This window comes from Pseudophryne corroboree, chromosome 3 (genome assembly GCF_028390025.1).
Source record: "Pseudophryne corroboree isolate aPseCor3 chromosome 3, aPseCor3.hap2, whole genome shotgun sequence".
In the NCBI taxonomy this organism is placed as follows: domain Eukaryota; kingdom Metazoa; phylum Chordata; class Amphibia; order Anura; family Myobatrachidae; genus Pseudophryne; species Pseudophryne corroboree.
The window spans coordinates 1,991,647-2,015,238 of record NC_086446.1 but is presented as its reverse complement, the minus strand read 5'-3'; the positions used below and the strand labels follow the sequence as shown (position 1 = coordinate 2,015,238).

At 48.8% G+C, this 23,592-nt stretch overlaps 1 protein-coding gene across 1 annotated transcript in view; it reads left to right on the top strand.

Moving 5' to 3' along the window:
• The window catches only part of LOC135054487 (uncharacterized), a 181,573-nt gene that overhangs the window by 70,550 nt on the left and 87,431 nt on the right, over positions 1-23,592 (top strand). The window contains exons 4-10 of the mRNA XM_063957594.1: positions 16,022-16,117; positions 16,235-16,330; positions 16,446-16,541; positions 16,661-16,758; positions 17,107-17,314; positions 21,833-21,936; positions 22,063-22,174. Of these exons, the coding sequence (XP_063813664.1) occupies positions 16,022-16,117; positions 16,235-16,330; positions 16,446-16,541; positions 16,661-16,758; positions 17,107-17,314; positions 21,833-21,936; positions 22,063-22,174 (810 nt within the window). The remainder of the gene's footprint in view (positions 1-16,021; positions 16,118-16,234; positions 16,331-16,445; positions 16,542-16,660; positions 16,759-17,106; positions 17,315-21,832; positions 21,937-22,062; positions 22,175-23,592) is intronic.

The following is a 23,592-nucleotide window of genomic DNA, read 5'->3' as shown; positions in this document are numbered from 1 at the left end:
ATTGAATGATGTATGTGATGAAGCGTGGGTTAACCCAGATAGAAAAGTGCTAATTTCAAAAAAGTTATTGGCATTATACCCTTTCCCGCCAGAGGTTAGGGCGCGCTGGGAAACACCCCCTAAGGTGGATAAGGCGCTCACACGCTTATCAAAACAAGTGGCGTTACCGTCTCCTGATACGGCCGCCCTCAAGGATCCAGCTGATAGGAGGCTGGAAACTACCCTAAAAAGTATATACACACATACTGGTGTTATACTGCGACCAGCCATCGCCTCAGCCTGGATGTGCAGTGCTGGGGTGGTCTGGTCGGATTCCCTGACTGAAAATATTGATACCCTGGATAGGGACAGTATTTTACAGACTTTAGAGCAATTAAAGGATGCTTTTCTTTATATGCGAGATGCTCAGAGGGATATTTGCACTCTGGCATCGAGAGTAAGTGCGATGTCCATATCTGCCAGAAGAAGTTTATGGACACGACAGTGGTCAGGTGATGCGGATTCCAAACGGCATATGGAAGTATTGCCGTATAAAGGGGAGGAATTATTTGGCGTCGGTCTATCGGATTTGGTGGCCACGGCAACTGCCGGGAAATCCACCTTTTTACCTCAGACCCCCTCCCAACAGAAAAAGACACCGTCTTTTCAGCCGCAGTCCTTTCGGTCCTATAAGAAGCGGCCAAAAGGACAGTCATATCTGCCCCGAGGCAGAGGAAAGGGTAAGAGAGGGCAGCAAGCAGCTCCTTCCCAGGAACAGAAGCCCTCCGCGGGTTCTGCAAAGCCCTCAGCATGACGCTGGGGCTTTACAAGCGGACTCAGGAACGGTGGGGGGTCGACTCAAGAATTTCAGCGCGCAGTGGGCTTGCTCACAGGTGGACCCCTGGATCCTGCAGGTAGTATCTCAGGGTTACAGGTTGGAATTCGAGAAGTCTCCCCCTCGCCGGTTCCTAAAGTCTGCTTTGCCAACGTCTCCCTCAGACAGGGCGACGGTATTGGAAGCCATTCACAAGCTGTTTTCTCAGCAGGTGATAGTCAAGGTACCCCTCCTACAACAGGAAAAGGGGTATTACTCCACGCTATTTGTGGTACCGAAGCCGGACGGCTCGGTAAGACCTATTCTAAATCTGAAATCTTTGAACCTGTACATACAAAAATTCAAGTTCAAGATGGAATCACTCAGAGCAGTGATAGCGAATCTGGAAGAAGGGGACTTTATGGTGTCCCTGGACATAAAAGATGCTTACCTGCATGTCCCAATTTGCCCTTCACATCAAGGGTACCTCAGGTTCGTGGTGCAAAACTGTCATTATCAGTTTCAGACGCTGCCGTTTGGATTGTCCACGGCACCTCGGGTCTTTACCAAGGTAATGGCCGAAATGATGATTCTTCTGCGAAGAAGAGGCGTATTAATTATCCCTTACTTGGACGATCTCCTGATAAGGGCAAGGTCCAGAGAACAGCTGGAGGACGGAGTAGCACTAACCCAAGTAGTGCTGCAACAACACGGGTGGATTCTGAATTTTCCAAAATCTCAGTTGACCCCGACAACACGTCTGCTGTTCCTGGGAATGATTCTGGACACGGTTCAGAAAAAGGTGTTTCTTCCGGAGGAGAAAGCCAAGGAGTTATCCGAACTTGTCAGGAACCTCCTAAAACCAGGAAAAGTGTCTGTGCATCAATGCACAAGAGTCCTGGGAAAGATGGTGGCTTCTTACGAAGCAATCCCATTCGGCAGATTCCACGCACGAACTTTTCAGTGGGATCTGCTGGACAAATGGTCCGGATCGCATCTGCAGATGCATCAGCGGATAACCTTATCGCCACGGACAAGGGTGTCTCTTCTGTGGTGGTTGCAGAGTGCTCATCTGTTAGAAGGCCGCAGATTCGGCATACAGGACTGGGTCCTGGTGACCACGGATGCCAGTCTGAGAGGCTGGGGAGCGGTCACACAAGGAAGAAACTTCCAGGGAGTATGGTCAAGCCTGGAGATGTCTCTTCACATAAATATACTGGAGCTAAGAGCGATTTACAATGCTCTAAGCCTGGCAAAACCCCTGCTTCAGGGTCAGCCGGTGTTGATCCAGTCGGACAACATCACGGCAGTCGCCCACGTAAACAGACAGGGCGGCACAAGAAGCAGGAGAGCAATGGCAGAAGCTGCAAGGATTCTTCGCTGGGCGGAAGATCATGTGATAGCACTGTCAGCAGTGTTCATTCCGGGAGTGGACAACTGGGAAGCAGACTTCCTCAGCAGACACGATCTACACCCGGGAGAGTGGGGACTTCATCCAGAAGTCTTCCACATGATTGTGAACCGTTGGGAAAAACCAAAGGTGGATATGATGGCGTCTCGCCTCAACAAAAAACTGGACAGGTATTGCGCCAGGTCAAGAGACCCTCAGGCAATAGCTGTGGACGCTCTGGTAACACCGTGGGTGTTCCAGTCAGTGTATGTGTTTCCTCCTCTGCCTCTCATACCCAAAGTACTGAGAATTATACGGCAAAGGGGAGTAAGAACGATACTCGTGGCTCCGGATTGGCCAAGAAGAACTTGGTACCCGTAACTTCAGGAGATGCTCACGGAAAATCCGTGGCCTCTACCTCTAAGACGGGACCTGATTCAGCAGGGACCGTGTCTATTCCAAGACTTACCGCGGCTGCGTTTGATGGCGTGGCGGTTGAACGCCGAATTCTAAGGGAAAAAGGCATTCCAGAAGAGGTCATTCCTACACTGGTTAAAGCCAGGAAGGAGGTGACTGCACAACATTATCACCGCATTTGGAGAAAATATGTTGCGTGGTGTGAGGCCAGGAAGGCCCCCACGGAGGAATTTCAATTGGGTCGATTCCTACATTTCCTGCAAACAGGATTGTCTATGGGCCTCAAGTTGGGGTCCATTAAGGTTCAAATTTCGGCCCTGTCGATTTTCTTCCAGAAAGAATTGGCTTCAGTTCCTGAAGTCCAGACTTTTGTAAAAGGAGTACTACATATACAGCCCCCGGTTGTGCCCCCAGTGGCTCCGTGGGACCTTAATGTAGTTTTGGATTTTCTCAAATCCCATTGGTTTGAGCCACTCAAATCGGCGGATTTGAAATATCTTACATGGAAAGTAACCATGCTACTGGCCCTGGCTTCAGCCAGGAGAGTGTCAGAATTGGCGGCTTTATCGTATAAAAGCCCATATCTGACTTTCCATTCGGACAGGGCAGAACTGCGGACGCGTCCTCATTTTCTGCCTAAGGTGGTGTCAGCGTTTCACCTGAACCAGCCTATTGTGGTGCCTGCGGCTACTAGCGATTTGGAGGATTCCAAGTTGCTGGACGTTGTCAGGGCATTGAAAATATATATTTCAAGGACGGCTGGAGTCAGAAAATCTGACTCGCTGTTTATACTGTATGCACCCAACAAGCTGGGTGCTCCTGCTTCTAAGCAGACTATTGCTCGTTGGATTTGTAGCACAATTCAACTTGCACATTCTGTGGCAGGCCTGCCACAGCCTAAATCTGTCAAGGCCCATTCCACAAGGAAGGTGGGCTCATCCTGGGCGGCTGCCCGAGGGGTCTCGGCATTACAACTCTGCCGAGCAGCTACGTGGTCGGGGGAGAACACGTTTGTAAAATTCTACAAATTTGATACCCTGGCTAAAGAGGACCTGGAGTTCTCTCATTCGGTGCTGCAGAGTCATCCGCACTCTCCCGCCCGTTTGGGAGCTTTGGTATAATCCCCATGGTCCTGACGGAGTCCCCAGCATCCACTAGGACGTTAGAGAAAATAAGATTTTACTTACCGATAAATCTATTTCTCGTAGTCCGTAGTGGATGCTGGGCGCCCATCCCAAGTGCGGATTGTCTGCAATACTTGTACATAGTTATTGTTACAAAAAAATCGGGTTGTTCTTGTTGTGAGCCGTCTGTTCAGAGGCTCCTACGTTGTCATACTGTTAACTGGGTTCAGATCACAAGTTGTACGGTGTGATTGGTGTGGCTGGTATGAGTCTTACCCGGGATTCAAAATCCTTCCTTATTGTGTACGCTCGTCCGGGCACAGTATCCTAACTGAGGCTTGGAGGAGGGTCATAGGGGGAGGAGCCAGTGCACACCACCTGATCCTAAAGCTTTATTTTTGTGCCCTGTCTCCTGCGGAGCCGCTAATCCCCATGGTCCTGACGGAGTCCCCAGCATCCACTACGGACTACGAGAAATAGATTTATCGGTAAGTAAAATCTTATTTTTCTGATGATACCCCAGGTACCACAAAAAAGGGTATTATGTTTGGTGAGAAAAAAACTACCAGTAGTTTTTCCTGCATCTGAGGAATTAAATGAGGTGTGTGAGGAAGCGTGGACTTCCCCTGATAAGAAATTGATCATTTCTAAACGGTTAATGGCTGCGTACCCTTTCCCGCCAGAGGATAGGTCACGCTGGGAAACACCCCCTAGGGTAGATAAAGCGCTGACACGCTTATCAAAGAAGGTGGCACTACCGTCTCCGGATACGGCCGCCCTAAAGGAACCTGCTGATAGAAAGCAGGAAACTACCCTAAAAGCTATATACACACACACGGGCATTATATTGCGACCAGCGATTGCATCAGCATGGATGTGCAGTGCTGCTGCTGCGTGGTCAGACTCCCTGTCGGAAAACATTGATACCATGGATAGGGACAATATTTTGCTATCGATTGACCATATAAAAGACGCGGTCTTATACATGCGTGATGCACAGAGGGATATTTGCCGGCTGGCATCAAAAATAAGCGCTATGTCCATTGCCGCCAGACGGGGGTTATGGACTAGGCAGTGGTCAGGTGATGCCGACTCCAAGCGGCACATGGAAGTTTTACCCTATAAAGGGGTGGAACTTTTTGGGGAAGGTCTTTCAGACCTCGTTTCCACAGCTACTGCTGGGAAATCGACTTTTTTGCCACAGGCTACCCCACAGCAAAAGAAAGCACCGTATTATCAGGTACAGTCCTTTCGGCCCCAGAAAACTAAGCGGGCTAGAGGCTCATCCTTTCTGCCGAGGGGCAGAGGAAGGGGGAAAAAGCTGCAGCACACAGCTAGTTCCCAGGAGCAGAAGTCCTCCCCTGCGTCCGGTAAGTCCACAGCATGACGTTGGGGCTGCTCAGGCGGAATCGGGAACGGTGGGGGCACGTCTCAGGTTTTTCAGCACACAGTGGGCTCTCTCACAAGTGGATCCCTGGGTCCTTCAAGTAGTATCTCAGGGGTACAGGCTGGAATTCGAGACGTCTCCCCCCCGCCGTCTCCTAAAATCTGCCTTGCCGGCAACTCCCTCTGCCAGGGAGGCAGTGTTGGTGGCTATTCAAAAACTGTATTCACAGAAAGTGATTGTCAAGGTACCCCTCCTTCAGCAAGGAAAGGGTTACTACTCCACAATGTTTGTGGTACCGAAACCGGACGGTTCGGTGAGACCCATCTTAAATTTAAAAGCCTTGAACACTTATATCAAAAGGTTCAAGTTCAAGATGGAATCGCTCAGGGCGGTTATTGCGAGCCTGGAGGAGGGGGATTACATGGTATCCCTGGACATCAAGGATGCGTACCTGCATGTCCCCATTTACCCTCCGCACCAGGAGTACCTCAGATTTGTGGTACAGGACTGTCACTATCAGTTCCAGACGCTGCCGTTTGGGTTATCCACGGCACCGAGGGTCTTTACCAAGGTAATGGCCGAAATGATGATACTCCTTCGCAAGAAGGAAGTTTTTATTATCCCGTACTTGGACGATCTCCTGATAAAGGCGAGGTCCAAAGAACAGTTGATAGTGGGGGTGGCACTTTCTCAGGAAGTGCTACAACAGCACGGCTGGATTCTAAACATTCCAAAGTCACAGCTGGTCCCGACGACACGTCTTCTGTTCCTGGGAATGATTCTGGACACAGACCAGAAAAGAGTGTTTCTTCCACTGGAAAAAGCCGAGGAATTGTCATCTCTGGTCAGAGACATCCTAAAACCAGGAAAAGTGTCGGTACATCAATGCACACGAGTCCTGGGAAAAATGGTAGCTTCGTACGAAGCAATTCCATTCGGAAGGTTCCACGCAAGGACGTTCCAGTGGGACCTGTTGGACAAATGGTCCGGGTCCCATCTCCAGATGCAACAGCGGATAACCCTATCGGCCAGAACCAGGGTGTCGCTGCTGTGGTGGCTGCAGAGGGCTCATCTACTAGAGGGCCGCAGATTCGGAATACAGGACTGGGTCCTGGTGACCACGGATGCCAGCCTTCGGGGCTGGGGGCAGTCACAAAGGGAAGAAATTTCCAAGGACTGTGGTCAAATCAGGAGATTTCTCTTCACATAAATATCCTGGAGCTAAGGGCCATTTACAATGCCCTAAGCCAGGCAAAGACCCCTGCTTCAAAACCAGCCGGTACTGATCCAGTCAGACAACATCACGGCGGTCGCCCATGTAAACAGACAGGGCGGCACGAGAAGCAGGATGGCGATGGCAGAAGCCACAAGGATTCTCAGATGGGCAGAGAATCATGTGTTAGCACTGACGGCAGTGTTCATTCCGGGAGTGGACAACTGGGAAGCAGACTTCCTCAGCAGGCACGACCTCCACCCGGGCGAATGGGGACTTCATCCAGAAGTCTTCCAAATGCTGGTCAACCGGTGGGAAAAACCACAGGTAGACATGATGGCGTCCCGCCTCAACAAGAAGTTGAAAAGATATTGCGCCCGGTCAAGAGACCCTCAGGCGATAGCGGTGGACGCTCTAGTGACACCATGGGTGTACCAGTCGGTTTATGTGTTTCCTCCTCTACCTCTCATACCCAAGGTACTGAGAATAATAAGAAGGCGAGGAGTGAAAACCATACTCGTGGTTCCGGATTGGCCAAGAAGAGCTTGGTACCCGGAACTTCAAGAGATGCTTACAGAGGACCCTTGGCCTCTGCTGCTCAGACAAGACCTACTGCAGCAGGGACCCTGTCTGTTCCAAGACTTACCGCTGCTGCGTTTGACGGCATGGCGGTTGAACACCGGATCCTGAAGGAAAAGGGTATTCCGGAGGAAGTCATCCCTACCCTGATCAAAGCCAGGAAGGATGTCACCGCAAGACATTATCACCGCATTTGGCGAAAATATGTTGCTTGGTGTGAGGCCATGAAGGCCCCGACGGAGGAATTTCAACTGGGTCGATTCCTGCACTTCCTGCAAGCAGGGTTGACGTTGGGCCTCAAATTGGGGTCCATAAAGGTCCAGATTTCGGCTCTGGCGATTTTCTTCCAAAAAGAACTGGCTTCCCTGCCTGAAGTTCAGACTTTTGTCAAAGGAGTACTGCATATTCAGCCTCCTTTTGTGCCCCCAGTGGCACCTTGGGATCTCAATGTGGTTTTGGCATTCCTGAAATCACATTGGTTCGAACCACTTAAGACTGTGGATTTAAAATATCTCACGTGGAAAGTGGTTATGCTGTTGGCCCTGGCGTTGGCCAGGCGGGTTTCAGAATTGGCGGCTTTGTCTTGTAAAAGCCCTTATCTGATTTTCCATATGGATAGGGCAGAATTGAGGACTCGTCCTCAGTTTCTCCCAAAGGTGGTCTCAGCTTTTCACTTGAACCAACCTATTGTGGTGCCTGCGGCTACTAGGGACTTGGAGGATTCCAAGTTGCTGGACGTAGTCAGGGCCCTAAAAATTTATATTTCCAGGACGGCTGGAGTCAGAAAGACTGACTCGCTGTTTATCCTGTATGCACCCACCAAGCTGGGTGCTCCTGCTTCTAAGCAGTCTATTGCGCGCTGGATTTGTAGCACTATTCAGCTGGCGCATTCTGCGGTAGGCTTACCGCAGCCTAAATCTGTAAAAGCCCATTCCACACGGAAGGTGGGCTCATCTTGGGCGGCTGCCCGAGGGGTCTCGGCTTTACAACTTTGCCGAGCTGCTACTTGGTCGGGGGCAAACACGTTTGCAAAATTCTACAAATTTGATACCCTGGCTGAGGAGGACCTGGAATTCTCTCATTCGGTGCTGCAGAGTCATCCGCACTCTCCCGCCCGTTTGGGAGCTTTGGTATAATCCCCATGGTCCTTTCGGAGTCCCCAGCATCCACTAGGACGTCAGAGAAAATAAGAATTTACTCACCGGTAATTCTATTTCTCGTAGTCCGTAGTGGATGCTGGGCGCCCATCCCAAGTGCGGATTGTCTGCAATACCTGTACATAGTTATTGTTACAAATATCGGGTTTTGTTGTGAGCCATCTCTTCAGAGGCTCCATTTGTTATCATACTGTTAACCGGGGTTCCTATCACGTGTTATATGGTGTGATTGGTGTGGCTGGTATGAGTCTTACCCGGGATTCAAAAATCCTTCCTTATTGTGTCAGCTCTTCCGGGCACAGTTCCTAACTGAGGCTTGGAGGAGGGTCATAGGGGGAGGAGCCAGTGCACACCAGATAGTCCTAAATCTTTCTATAGAGTGCCCAGTCTCCTGCGGAGCCCGTCTATTCCCCATGGTCCTTACGGAGTCCCCAGCATCCACTACGGACTACGAGAAATAGAATTACCGGTGAGTAAATTCTTATTTTCTCTAACGTCCTAGTGGATGCTGGGGACTCCGTAAGGACCATGGGGAATAGCGGGCACCGCAGGAGACTGGGCACTCTAAAGAAAGATTTAGTACTATCTGGTGTGCACTGGCTCCTCCCTCTATGCCCCTTCTCCAGACCTCAGTTAGAATCTGTGCCCGGCCAGAGCTGGGTGCTCCTAGTGGGCTCTCCTGAGCTTGCTAGAAAAGAAAGTATTTTGTCAGGTTTTTTATTTTCAGAGAGTTTCTGCTGGCAACAGACTCTCTGCTATGAGGGACTGAGGGGAGAGAAGCAAACCTACTCACGGCAGCTAGGTAGCGCTTCTTAGGCTACTGGACACAATTAGCTCCAGAGGGATCGAACACAGGTACCTAGCCTTGATCGTCCGTTCCCGGAGCCGCGCCGCCCGTCTCCCTCGCAGAGCCAGAAGAACAGAAGCAGCAGAAGCATGAAGACATCTAAATCGGCGGCTGAAGACTCCTGTCTTCACTTAAGGTAGCGCACAGCACTGCAGCTGTGCGCCATTGCTCCCACAGCACACCGCACACTCCGGTCACTGTAGGGTGCAGGGCGCAGGGGGGGGCGCCCTGGGCAGCAATTAATTACCTTTTTGGCAAAAATAGACATATATACAGTTTGGGACTGTATATATGCCCGAGCCCCCGCCATTTTTTACACATTAAAGCGGGACAGAAGCCCGCCGCTGAGGGGGCGGGGCCTTCTTCCTCAGCACACCAGCGCCATTTTCTCTTCACAGCTCCGCTGGAAGGACGCTCCCCAGGCTCTCCCCTGCAGTATACAGGTGCAATAGAGGGTAAAAAAGAGAGGGGGGGCACATAAATTTAGGCGCAGAGATATATTTAACAGCAGCTACGGGGTAAACACTAAGGTACAGTGTAATCCCTGGGTTATATAGCGCTGGGGTGTGTGCTGGCATACTCTCTCTCTGTCTCTCCAAAAGCCTTTGTGGGGTCCTGTCCTCAGTCAGAGCATTCCCTGTGTGTGTGCTGTGTGTCGGTACGCCTGTGTCGACATGCTTGATGAGGAAGGATACGTGGAGGCAGAACAAGTGCAGCTGAGTGTGGTGTCGCCGCCGCCGGTGCCGACACCTGATTGGGTGGATATGTGGAAGGTGTTATATGATAATGTAAACTCCTTGCATAACAGATTGGATAAAACTGTAACCTTGGGACAGTCAGGGTCTCAACCCATGCCTGATCCTACAGCGCAGAGGCCGTCAGGGTCTCAAAAGCGCACACTATTCCAGATAGTTGACACAGTTGTCGACACGGAAGCTGACTCCAGTGTCGATGACAATGAGGCAAAGTTGCAGCCTAAAATGACTAAAGCCATCCGATACATGATTATAGCAATGAAGGATGTATTACACATTTCTGAGGAAAATCCTGTCCCTGACGAGAGGATTTATATGTATGGGGAGAAAAAGCAAGAAGTGACTTTTCCCCCTTCACATGAATTAAATGAATTATGTGAAAAAGCGTGGGATTCCCCTGACAGGAAGGTGATAATTTCCAAGAGATTACTTATGGCGTATCCTTTCCCGCCAACGGACAGGTTGCGCTGGGAATCCTCCCCTAGGGTAGACAAGGCGTTGACACGCTTGTCTAAGAAGGTGGCCCTGCCGTCTCAGGATACGGCCGCCCTAAGGGATCCTGCGGATAGAAAGCAGGAAGCTATCCTGATGTCTGTTTATACACATTCTGGCACACTGCTGAGGCCGGCAATTGCTTCTGCCTGGATGTGTAGTGCGGTAGCTGCAGGGACGGATAGACGGTCTCTCGGACCTAGTTTCCACAGCTACGGCTGGGAAGTCAAATTTCTTGCCTTATGTCCCTCCACAGCCTAAGAAAGCGCCGTATTACCAAATGCAGTCCTTTCGTTCTCAGAAGAGCAAGAAGGTCAGAGGTGCGTCCTTTCTTGCCAGAGGCAGGGGTAGAGGTAAAATGCTGCACCATGCAGCTAGTTCTCAGGAACAAAAGTCTTCCCCGGCTTCCACTAAATCCACCGCATGACGCTGGGGCTCCACAGGCGGAGCCAGGAGCCGTGGGGGCGCGTCTCCGACATTTCAGCCACCAGTGGGTTCACTCACAGGTGGATCCTTGGGCTATACAAATTGTGTCTCAGGGATACAAGCTGGAATTCGAGGTGACGCCCCCTCACCGTTACCTAAAATCGGCCTTACCAACTTCCCCGATGGAAAGGGAGATAGTGTTGGCGGCAATTCACAAACTTTTTCTCCAGCAGGTGGTGGTAGAGGTTCCCCCCCTTCAACGGGGAAGGGGCTACTATTCCACTATGTTGGTGGTACCGAAACCGGACGGTTCGGTCAGACCCATTTTAAATTTAAAATCCCTGAACATTTATCTGAAGAAATTCAAGTTCAAAATGGAATCGCTCAGAACGGTCATTGCAAGCCTGGTGTCTCTGGCCATCAAGGATGCTTACTTGCATGTCCCCATTTATCCGCCTCATCAGGAGTTGATAAAGCTAAATATTTATCTTATTACATTCACTATAAAATGGGTAAGAGACTCAGTACGCAATTGGCGTATGGGGTACCGTAAGGGTACGCACTTAGCGTAGCAGACGCTTAGCCGTGGTCGAGACGCACATGCGACACGCTCGCTCACAACTTAACGCGTGGTGTCGAGCACGCTATAGGCGGCCGACTACCGTAATACTGCGCTACTAGCGTAGCGTACGCTCGTGACCACGAGGAGAACACGAGCGGCGCTGATGCTCACGAGATGACACTCAGTAAACCTTGTATGCAACACAGTGAAAGATTGAGTTTGTACTGTAACCCTTGGTTTTGTAATGTGAGCACAATGCAATGCTAATTAACCTCTATTGTATGAAAGCCTCTTGAGCGATTGAGACACTCTGAATACTCTCAGCAATGTAATAAACACACAATACCTTGCTAAGGTTCCAACACCTTTACTAACAATATCTAGCTATGAAAAAGTTAAAACAGTTAACAGTTGATACACTACAGGCTAACATCAATATCTAAACATAATAACTACACATATACAATATACAACAGTTTAACAATAACAGAGAGAGAGAGAGAGTATGGCAAATACAGAGAATAAGTTGGTCACAGAGAGTACTTACACACATGGGAATGAATCGCCTGCGCTATCTGGATATCCAGCTCCCAGTTAATCAGTGATGAAAACCGTTGTGGAGAGAAGAGTCTTGTGTCCCCAAGCCTATTTCAAACTATATTTATGTACTAGCTCAAGACATTCTTCAATAGATACTATGTGTCCTCTTTTCATTGGTTAGGGGGTGGGACATGTATTGCACCTGGGATCATTGGTTAGTTCAAGAAATGGGCGATGGCTAGGACTTGTCAGTATTCTAAATTCCTCTCTTGGTTGTATTGGGGAAACCTATTGTTTGGATCTTCCAAACAAACTCTGTCTCTGTGCTTTGTTTACCCTCTGGTCACCTCTTTCAGTTGAGACAATGACATCTCAGCACTCATTATTCTGGAGAGAAACCTGGACCTATTCATAAACAAAGGTATAAGCCCTCTTCATAGAATCTCAAAGCTTAGTGTAAGTAAGGCTATTTGTTTTCGGTCTGTGTGAAAGAGGTGACTGAATTCCAGTCCCCCACCCTGCATTTATGTGTAATTTATTCTGAATGCAATTAATCTTATGTTCTACTTCTGTGCATAACCATGAGCAGGAACTATGCGAATCCCTCCCAACTGTCATAGACACAACACTTCTTCAATACCCCACAGCTGGACACCATACACTACCCTCCAACCTTTGTCTGAGCCCTCCCAGCATGCAAAGAGGAATCTCTCTGTCTAAGAGGTTTTAAACTTACCATACTTGCTGACATTATTAAGGGGAATATTAACTATAAAACGCATTATATTGGTTAATAATGTAGCGATCGAGTCGCTCGCTAGTCGCACACAAACACCGCCGTAAATACCCATCTCCCTGCGCAGGCGACGTCAGAGCGTCCCCTACGCGACCTGAGGGGATGCGTACGCATGGGGGGGGTCGGTGCGCGAGCAGCGGGCACGTGCATTGGGGTTAGTACAAGGCATCATAGGTCGCTATATTTTTCGACTTTGACAGAGTACCTCAGGTTTGTGGTACGGGACTGTCATTACCAATTCCAGACGTTGCCGTTTGGCCTGTCCACGGCACCGAGAGTTTTTACCAAGGTGATGGCGGAAATGATGGTGCTCCTTCGGAAGCAAGGGGTTACAATTATCCCATACTTGGACGATCTCCTCATAAAGGCGAGGTCCAGGGAGCAGTTGCTGATCAGCGTAGCACACTCTCAGGAAGTGTTGCGTCAGCACGGCTGGATTCTGAACATTCTGATTCCTGCGACGCGTCTGCCCTTCCTGGGCATGATTCTGGACACAGACCAGAAGAAGGTGTTTCTCCCGGAGGAGAAGGCTCAGGGGCTCGTGACTCTGGTCAGAGACCTCCTAAAGCCAAAACAGGTGTCAGTGCATCACTGCACACGAGTCCTGGGAAAGATGGTGGCGTCATACGAAGCCATTCCCTTCGGCAGGTTCCATGCGAGGATCTTTCAGTGGGATCTGCTGGACAAGTGGTCCGGATCGCATCTTCAGATGCATTGGATGATCACCCTGTCCCCCAGGGCCAGGGTGTCTCTTCTGTGGTGGCTACAAGGTGCTCGCCTCCTCGAGGGCCGCAGATTCGGCATACAGGACTGGGTTCTGGTGACCACGGATGCAAGCCTCCGAGGGTGGGGGGCAGTCACTCAAGGAAGAAACTTCCAAGGGCGGTGGTCAAGTCAGGAGACTTGTCTGCACATAAATATCCTGGAGCTACGGGCCATATACAACGCCCTGAGTCAAGCGGAGCCTCTGCTTCGAGACCAACCAGTGCTGATTCAGTCAGACAACATCACGGCAGTCGCTCATGTAAACTGCCAAGGCGGCACAAGAAGCAGGGTGGCAATGGCGGAAGCCACCAGGATTCTTCGTTGGGCGGAGAATCACGTGCAAGCACTGTCAGCAGTGTTCATTCCGGGAGTGGACAACTGGGAAGCAGACTTCCTCAGCAGACACGACCTCCACCCGGGAGAGTGGGGACTTCATCAAGAAGTCTTCACGCAGATTGTAAATCGATGGGAACTGCCACAGGTGGACATGATGGCGTCCCGCCTCAACAAAAACTTAAAGAGGTATTGCGCCAGGTCAAGGGACCCTCAGGCGATAGCTGTGGACGCACTGGTGACACCGTGGGTATTCCAGTCGGTCTATGTGTTTCCTCCTCTTCATCTCATACCCAGGGTACTGAGAATCGTAAGAAAAAGAGGAGTGAGAACAATACTCATTGTTCTGGATTGGCCAAGAAGGACTTGGTACTCGGAACTGCAAGAACTGCTCACAGAGGACCCATGGCCTCTGCCTCTCAGACAGGACTTGTTGCAACAGGGGCCCTGTCTGTTCCAAGACTTACCGCAGCTGCGTTTGACGGCATGGCGGTTGAACGCCGGATCCTAGCAGAAAAGGGCATTCCGGATGTAGTTATTCCTACGCTGATAAAGGGCTAGGAAGGACGTGACAGCAAAACATTCTCACCGTATATGGCGAAAATATGTTGCTTGGTGTGAGGCCAGGAAGGCCCCTACAGAGGAATTCCAGCTGGGTCGATTCCTGCACTTCCTACAGTCAGGTGTAACTATGGGCCTAAAAGTAGGGTCCATAAAGGTCCAGATTTCGGCCCTATCCATTTTCTTTCAAAAAGAACTGGCTTCACTGCCTGAGGTTCAGACGTTTGTTAAGGGAGTGCTGCATAGTCAGCCTCCTTTTGTGCCACCAGTGGCACCTTGGGATCTTAACGTGGTCTTGGGTTTCCTGAAATCCCACTGATTTGAGCCACTTAAGACAGTGGAGCTAAAATATCTCACGTGGAAAGTGGTCATGCTGTTGGCCTTAGCCTCAGCTAGGCGTGTGTCAGAGTTGGCGGCTTTGTCATGTAAAAGCCCCTATCTGGTTTTCCATATGGATAGGGCAGAATTGCGGACTCGTCCGCAGTTTCTGCCAAAGGTGGTGTCATCTTTTCATTTGAACCAACCCATTGTGGTGCCTGCGGCTACTCGTGACTTGGAGGATTCCACGTTGCTTGACGTAGTCAGGGCTTTGAAGATCTATGTTGCCAGGACGGCTGGAGTCAGGAAAACTGACTCGCTGTTTATCCTGTATGCATCCAACAAGCTGGGTGCTCCTGCTTCAAAGCAAACCATTGCTCGCTGGATCTGTAACACGATTCAGCAGGCTCATTCTGCGGCTGGATTGCCGCATCCAAAATCAGTGAAAGCCCATTCCACAAGGAAGGTGGGCTCTTCTTGGGTGGCTGCCCGAGGGGTCTCGGCATTACAGCTTTGCCGAGCTGCTACTTGGTCGGGTTCAAACACATTTGCAAAATTCTACAAGTTTGATACCCTGGCTGAGGAGGACCTGGTGTTTGCCCATTCGGTGCTGCAGAGTCATCCGCACTCTCCCGCCCGTTTGGGAGCTTTGGTATAATCCCCATGGTCCTTACGGAGTCCCCAGCATCCACTAGGACGTAAGAGAAAATAAGAATTTACTCACCGGTAATTCTATTTCTCGTAGTCCGTAGTGGATGCTGGGCGCCCGTCCCAAGTGCGGACTTTCTGCAATACGTGTATATAGTTATTGCTTAACAAGGGGTTATGGTTATGTAGCATCGGTTGAGTGATGCTCAGTTGTTGTTCATACTGTTAACTGGGTAAGTTTATCACAAGTTGTACATTGTGATTGGTGTGGCTGGTATGAGTCTTACCCTGGATTCCAAAATCCTTTCCTTGTAATGTCAGCTCTTCCGGGCACAGTTTCCTTAACTGAGGTCTGGAGGAGGGGCATAGAGGGAGGAGCCAGTGCACACCAGATAGTACTAAATCTTTCTTTAGAGTGCCCAGTGTCCTGCGGAGCCCGCTATTCCCCATGGTCCTTACGGAGTCCCCAGCATCCACTACGGACTACGAGAAATAGAATTACCGGTAAGTAAATTCTTATTATACACCATTGGTTTGAATGTAATATACACAATCCATACCTCCGAACATGACCCATTCCAGGGGGAACAACATGCTCCCTACCTGGACTTCCCTCTTAATTTATCATTGCAGTCACCTTTACTTCTCAATTAAATACTTCAACACAGGTGACGTCAATCATATATTAAGAGGGAAGTCCAGGTAGAGACTATGTTATCCCTACTAGAATTGGTCATGTTGAGAGGTATGCACAATCTAATATACACCCTCTTCTTTTCCCCCGGGCCCACCTGTTTTAAGTGCCCCAGGCCACGCAAGGCATAATCCGGCCCTGGGTATGTGGGCCCCCTATATACACACATATCATCTGATAATCACATATATACACTGTACTCAGTCACTGTGTGTCTCCTATAGATGGACCCAATAACGAAGATACCCCAGAGAGATGTCCCCGTCCTCTGTATTCCCAGGACTGTACAGAGGAGACTCACCGGCCCCTCACATCACTGGGTAAGAGGAGACTGTCATGTATTGTACAGGGGAGAGCAGGTATGGGGGCCCCCTATATACATACATCATCTGATAATCACATATATACACTGTACTCAGTCACTGTGTCTCCTATAGATGGACCCAATAACGAAGATACCCCAGAGAGATGTCCCCGTCCTCTGTATTCCCAGGACTGTACAGAGGAGACTCACCGGCCCCTCACATCACTGGGTAAGAGGAGACTGTCATGTATTGTACAGGGGAGAGCAGGTATGGGGCCCCTATATACACACATCATCTGATAATCACATATATACAATGTACTCAGTCACTGTGTCTCCTATAGATGGACCCAATAACGAAGATACCCCAGAGAGATGTCCCCGTCCTCTGTATTCCCAGGACCGTACAGAGGAGACTCACCGGCCCCTCACATCACTGGGTAAGAGGAGACTGTCATGTATTGTACAGGGGAGAGCAGGTATGGGGGCCCCCTATATACATACATCATCTGATAATCACATATATACACTGTACTCAGTCACTGTGTGTCTCCTACAGATGGGCCCAGTAACAGAGATACCCCAGAGAGATGTCCCCGTCCTCTGTATTCCCAGGATTGTACAGAGGAGAATCACAGGATCCCACAGGAGGATCAGGTAGGTGGGATTTAGGGTCTCATCCATATTCCAAAAATAGCTTCTTATACACTAAGGCAGTGGTTCCCAAACGTGGTCCTCAAGGCCCCCCCCCCCCCCCCCAACAGGCCAGGTTTTAGGGATATCCCTGCTTGTGCACAGATGATATAATCAAACTGACTGAAGCTCTAATTAAGTCACCTGTGCCTAAGAATGATTATCCTTAAATCCAGGGCTGTTGGCGTGCCTTGAGGACCGGGTTTTGGAGCCAGTGCGCTAACGGCGTGATTGTGTTGTACTGGTTGATCCCAATTAATATTATTAGACATAATTACACTGTTGTTTTATTCTTGTTTTGGGGTTATTTAGAATGAACACCTGATAAATATTAAGGTAGAAGATACAGATGAAGAAGAAGAGACAAATGTTACTGATATAAAGGCAACAGATACAGAGGAAGAAGAAGAGACGCATGTGACTAATATGAAGGCAGAAGATACAGAGGAAGAAGAAGAGACGTATGTTATGGGGGATCAGCAGTGTAAGGAGGAGGAGAGCCCTACAGAAATATGTGCCGGTGAGTAATAAGCACGTAATACAGAGAAGAGTCACATTGTCACCGGCTCAGACCACGGTTGGTGACCTTGATGATCCTGCTATACCGGCTGCCCCGATTTGTGTTTTGTATGTGACTATTCTTGCAGTTTTCATTACTTGTTTCCCTGATTGTGTACCTGGTGTATTTGCACGGGGATGGAGGTCAAGGCTAGATTTACTAAGTGGCCATAATATTGAATGCAAAACCGCTAGTCTTTATTATAAACCTGTACAATAGCACGCCACAAGTGAGTACTGGTGAGCAATTAACACTGTGGGAAATAGGTCCTACGGTAGGTTTGTCCAAGATGCAGAGGGCATACATTGCAAGGGAAAGGGGCTGTTTTAATAAACTGTTACCTATGAGGCTTCCACCCCGCAAATGTATATCCCAGCTATCTCTACCCGAGACCCGTCTCCTTTCATCTAAGAAACCTTTTGGCACCATGCTTTATTACCAGAGCAACCTTGGGATACCTTAAATCTTAACTGTATCGTGCCCGGTCCTATACCACCACCTAGAGCTCATTGTCTCCCCTGTGGACCTTATGGATGGTGAAGAAAGATAGTTAATGAAGGTAAGCCTACCCTGACTCTCCTTTTTCCAGACTACACACTAGAGTGAAATTGGGACGATTTGCTGTATTGAAATGACAAATCATCGACATCGTCTAGTGTGTATGCAATTTGGTGGACATCGTGTAGTGTGTACGGCCAACTGTACGACTAGATGATATGTCGGTCCAATTTTCCCTTAGATGCTGAAATACCAATGGTGCGTCTATGGAGGACACCATTCGGTCGTAACATTGAAACTTGCATCAGCCTGTTCGAGTATGGCCTTCTATGTGAGCATAACATAACATCCATAAGATGGACCACCTCCGTGTGTACGCTAAGCAACCTCCCTACCACCGCCTCCTTGGCACCGTCCAGGAAACACCTCCCTGGCGCCGCTCAGGAACCGCCTCCCATTCACCACCCTGGAACTGCCGCCCTGTCACTTCCCAGAAACTGCCTACCTGCCACCACCCTGGAACCGCCGCCCTGTCACTTCCCAAGAACCGCCGCCCTGTCACTTCCCAGGAACCGCCTCCCTGCCACCACCCTGGAACCGCCTCCCTGCCACCACCCTGGAACTGCCGCCCTGTCACTTCCCAGGAACCGCCTCCCTGCCACCACCCTGGAACTGCCGCCCTGTCACTTCCCAGGAACCGCCTCCCTGCCACCACCCTGGAACTGCCGCCCTGTCACTTCCCAAGAACTGTCACCCTGTCACTGCTCACCGCCCAGAAACCTGTCTGCATTTTCAAGACATTTTTAAATCCATGCATCTCAAATGCAGCTCTGAATCTGTGGACGCTCATTGGATGCATGCTCCGTGCAGCATAGACACATTCTCAGAAGTAAAAAAATTGCTCCATTGAGTCCGACGTCGGTAGCGTGTGCAACTCATTTTCGGGCCTTGAGAGTCATAAAAGAGCATGTCAAAGAGGTCCCATTTCATCTCAGAGGACACCACCTGTACTGTAAGTTGGAGAAACATCTTTTTGATCAAGCACACCTTCCTTTTCCTGTCTATGTCATTTCTGGATCCAATCTTTGGAAGGGTCCTGTCAAGGTCGAAGCAATCAAAGGTTGGAATTATACATCTGGACTCAAGGTGAGCCAGTGCTTTCCATGATTCTACAGTTAGAAGAAGCTTTCACCTTTTATTAAAGTGGCCCGACATCTTTCACCCTTTTAGTTGTAGTAGTCTTTAGTTTGCAAAGACCACGGTCTCTCTTGGCAAGACCGCTAAGGCAGTCTGCACCCCTGTAAGTTCCAATCTACTGAAAGAAATTATGGCATTGAGGCTAAAGAAGGAATGAGGAAATTTAAAGAGGAAGCTTCTTCTCCGTAACTTTTTACACTGCAAGAATGTTTAGCCATTTAAACCCCAGACAAGTGTGATGGTCATTATTTTCCATAGTATTTGATATCTTGGTCACAGTCCGTCTGAGCTCCCATGCCTGGTAAAGCAGATGCGGCGTCATAGTCCTTTTGACTACGAGTCTCCTTCCAAGCTCAAACCAGTGGTGGATCTAGTCTGCGTTTTGGTTATCGCACCCTCTGCATCTGCCGATCTTCTCTTCCCTTCACATTATGACCATAATATTGTATACTCCATAGTGCTTAACACAACTTTTTGTAGTTGGTATTCTTTTCTAGTATTGGGACCAGATGACCTCACACCGCCGGGCAATCACAGGTTTTTGGCACTGATAGACTAGTGGGTGGTTACTGGCCCCTGAGTAACTTCATCAGGCTTACTCCACCACACCTAGGGATCCCTCTCACCATCAGTAACCGCCTGACACTGGCTCCTCCCACTGCTTAGTGTGCCGGTAACTCACTGCCACCACCATTCTCCAGCACCGGCGCCTGGTGCAGGAATCGGCTAATGTCCACTTCAGCCTGAAGAAGGTGTGCTCAATCCAGAACAGACCGAGAACAGAAGAGCATTTCCCATTGATCTAGCCCCGTGGTTCCCATTTGGTTCATATTTCTAGGTCAGCCGGCAGAGGCAGTGTGTGCCGCCGACTGTCACATTTTAAAGATCCACAGGTCAACTGGAAAACGGGAGCCTTTAGGGGTCCTTGAGGACCGAGCTTGGGATCCACTGATCTAGCCTGTTTATTGCTGTACTACAATAACTGTAATGTAAGAACATTAAAATAAATACCTCCTTATATACGCAGTAAATGCAGCATAGGGAGTCACCCTTTCCCTATCATATTATGGACTGCTTAGGTTACTGTACACACCTCATCTGATAATCACATACAGTCAGGTCCATAAATATTGGGACATTTACAGAATTCTCATATTTTGGGCTCTATACACCACCACAATGGATTTGAAATGAAACAAACACGATGTGCTTTAACTGCAGACCTTCCGCTTTAATTTGAGGGTATTTACATCCAAATCAGGTGAACGGTGTAGGAATTACAACGGTTTCTATACATGCCTCCCACTTTTTAAGGAACCAAAAGTAATGGGACTATCGACTCAAAAGCAATTTCATGGACAGGAGTGGGCTATTCCCTCGTTATTTCATCATCAATTAAGCAGGTAAAAGGTCTGGAGTAGATTCCAGCTGTGACATTTGGATTTGGAATCTGTTGCTGTCGACTGTCAATATGAGATCCAAAGAGCTGCCACTATCAGTGAAGCAAGCCATCATTAGGCTGAAAAATCAAAACAAAGCCATCAGAGAGATGGCAAAAACATTAGGTGTGGCCAAATCAACTGTTTGGAACATTCTTAAAAAGAAAGAACACATCGGAGAGCTCAGCAACACCAAAAGACCCGGAAGACCACGGAAAACAACTGTGGTGGATGACCGAAGAATTATTTCCCTGGTGAAGAAAACCCCCATCACAACAGTTGCCCAGATTAAGAGCACTCTCCAGGAGGTAGGTGTATATGTGTCAAAGTCAACAATCAAGAGAAGACTTCACAAGAGTGAATATAGAGGGTTCCCCACAAAATGTAACCCATTGGTGAGCCACAAAAACATGAAGTCCAGATTAGAGTTTGCCAAACAACATCTAAAAAAGCCTTTACAGTTCTGGAACAACATCCTATGGGCAGATAAGACAAAGATCAACTTGTACCACAGTGATGGGAAGAGTATGGAGAAGGAAAGGAACTGCTCATGATCCAAACCATACCACCTCATCAGTGAAGCATGTTGGTGGTAGTGTCATGGCGTGGGCATGTATGGCTGACAATGGAACTGGTTCCCTTTTATTTATTGATAATGTGACTGCTGACAAAAGCAGCAGGATGAATTCTGAAGTGTTTTGGGCAATATCATCTGCTCATATTCAGTCAAATGCTTCAGAACTCATTGGACGGCGCTTCACAGTGCAGATGGACAATGACCCGAAGCATACTGCAAAAGCAACCAAAGAGTTTTTTAAGGTAAATAAGTGGAATGTTATGCAATGGCCAAGTCAATCACCTGACCTGAATCCGATTGAGCATGCATTTCACTTGATGAAGGGAAAATGCCCCAAGAACAAGCAGGAGCTGAAGACATTTGCAGTAGAGGCCTGGCAGAGCATCACCAGGGATGAAACCCAGCATCTGGTGATGTCTATGCGTTCCAGACTTCAGGCTGTAATTGACTACAAAGGATTTGCAACAAAGTATTAAAAAGTGAAAGTTTGATTTAGGATTGTTTAGTTTGTCCCATTACTTTTGGTCCCTTAAAAAGTGGGAGGCACATATAGAAACCGTTGTAATTCCTACACCGTTCACTTGATTTGGATGTAAATACCCTCAAATTAAAGCGGAAAGTCTGCAGTTAAAGCACATCTTGTTTGTTTCATTTCAAATCCATTGTGATGGTGTATAGAGCCCAAAATATGAGAATTGTGTCGATGTCCCAATATTTATGGACCTAACTGTATATACACTGTACTCAGTCACTGTGTGTCTCCTACAGATGGGCCCAGTAACAGAGATACCCCAGAGAGATGTCCCCGTCCTCTGTATTCCCAGGATTGTACAGAGGAGGATCCCACAATCCCACAGGAGGAGGATGATCAGGTAGGTGGAATTTAGGGTCACCAAAATGACTGTCACTATATGATGTGTAGAGGAGCTGTATCTGTCTTATAAACTGATATTGTACTATTAATAATGTGCTTTTTTATTGATTTTGGGGTTATTTAGGATGATGACCTGAGTGGTATTAAAATAGAAGTTATAGAGGGAGAAGACGAGATGTATTTGCGGGGAGATCAGCAGTGTAAGGAGGAGGAGATCCCTACAGATATCAGCACAGGTGAGTAATAAACACTTATTACAGAAGTCACATATTCTCCTTCCTCAGTCACTACAGCAATCTCTTATACTACACCCTCCTCTGATAGTACAGACTAATGAGGGAAATGTATCTGCCCAGTGGGGGAGTCAGGAGACATCTGCCTCTATTATACTCCTGATCTCCCCCTCACATCATGTCACTGTGTGTTACCAGCCCAGAGATCTGACCAGTCTCCTCCCCACACTCTCTGGTGTATCTCATACATCAGGAGCCATCAGCCCCTATTATACTCCTGCTCTCCCCATCACATCATGTCACTGTGTGTTACCAGCCCAGAGATCTGACCAGTCTCCTCCCCACACTCTCTGGTGTATCTCATACATCAGGAGCCATCAGCCCCTATTATACTCCTGCTCTCCCCCTCACATCATGTCACTGTGTGTTACCAGCCCAGAGATCTGACCAGTCTCCTCCCACACTCTCTGGTGTATCTCATACATCAGGAGCCATCAGCCCCTATTATACTCCTGCTCTCCCCATCACATCATGTCACTGTGTGTTACCAGCTCAGAGATCTGACCAGTCTCCTCCCACACTCTCTGGTGTATCTCATACATCAGGAGCCATCAGCCCCTATTATACTCCTGCTCTCCCCATCACATCATGTCACTGTGTGTTACCAGCTCAGAGATCTGACCAGTCTCCTCCCACACTCTCTGGTGTATCTCATACATCAGGAGCCATCAGCCCCTATTATACTCCTGCTCTCCCCATCACATCATGTCACTGTGTGTTACCAGCCCAGAGATCTGACCAGTCTCCTCCCCACACTCTCTGGTGTATCTCATACATCAGGAGCCATCAGCCCCTATTATACTCCTGCTCTCCCCCTCACATCATGTCACTGTGTGTTACCAGCCCAGAGATCTGACCAGTCTCCTCCCACACTCTCTGGTGTATCTCATACATCAGGAGCCATCAGCCCCTATTATACTCCTGCTCTCCCCATCACATCATGTCACTGTGTGTTACCAGCTCAGAGATCTGACCAGTCTCCTCCCACACTCTCTGGTGTATCTCATACATCAGGAGCCATCAGCCCCTATTATACTCCTGCTCTCCCCATCACATCATGTCACTGTGTGTTACCAGCCCAGAGATCTGACCAGTCTCCTCCCCACACTCTCTGGTGTATCTCATACATCAGGAGCCATCAGCCCCTATTATACTCCTGCTCTCCCCCTCACATCATGTCACTGTGTGTTACCAGCCCAGAGATCTGACCAGTCTCCTCCCACACTCTCTGGTGTATCTCATACATCAGGAGCCATCAGCCCCTATTATACTCCTGCTCTCCCCATCACATCATGTCACTGTGTGTTACCAGCTCAGAGATCTGACCAGTCTCCTCCCACACTCTCTGGTGTATCTCATAC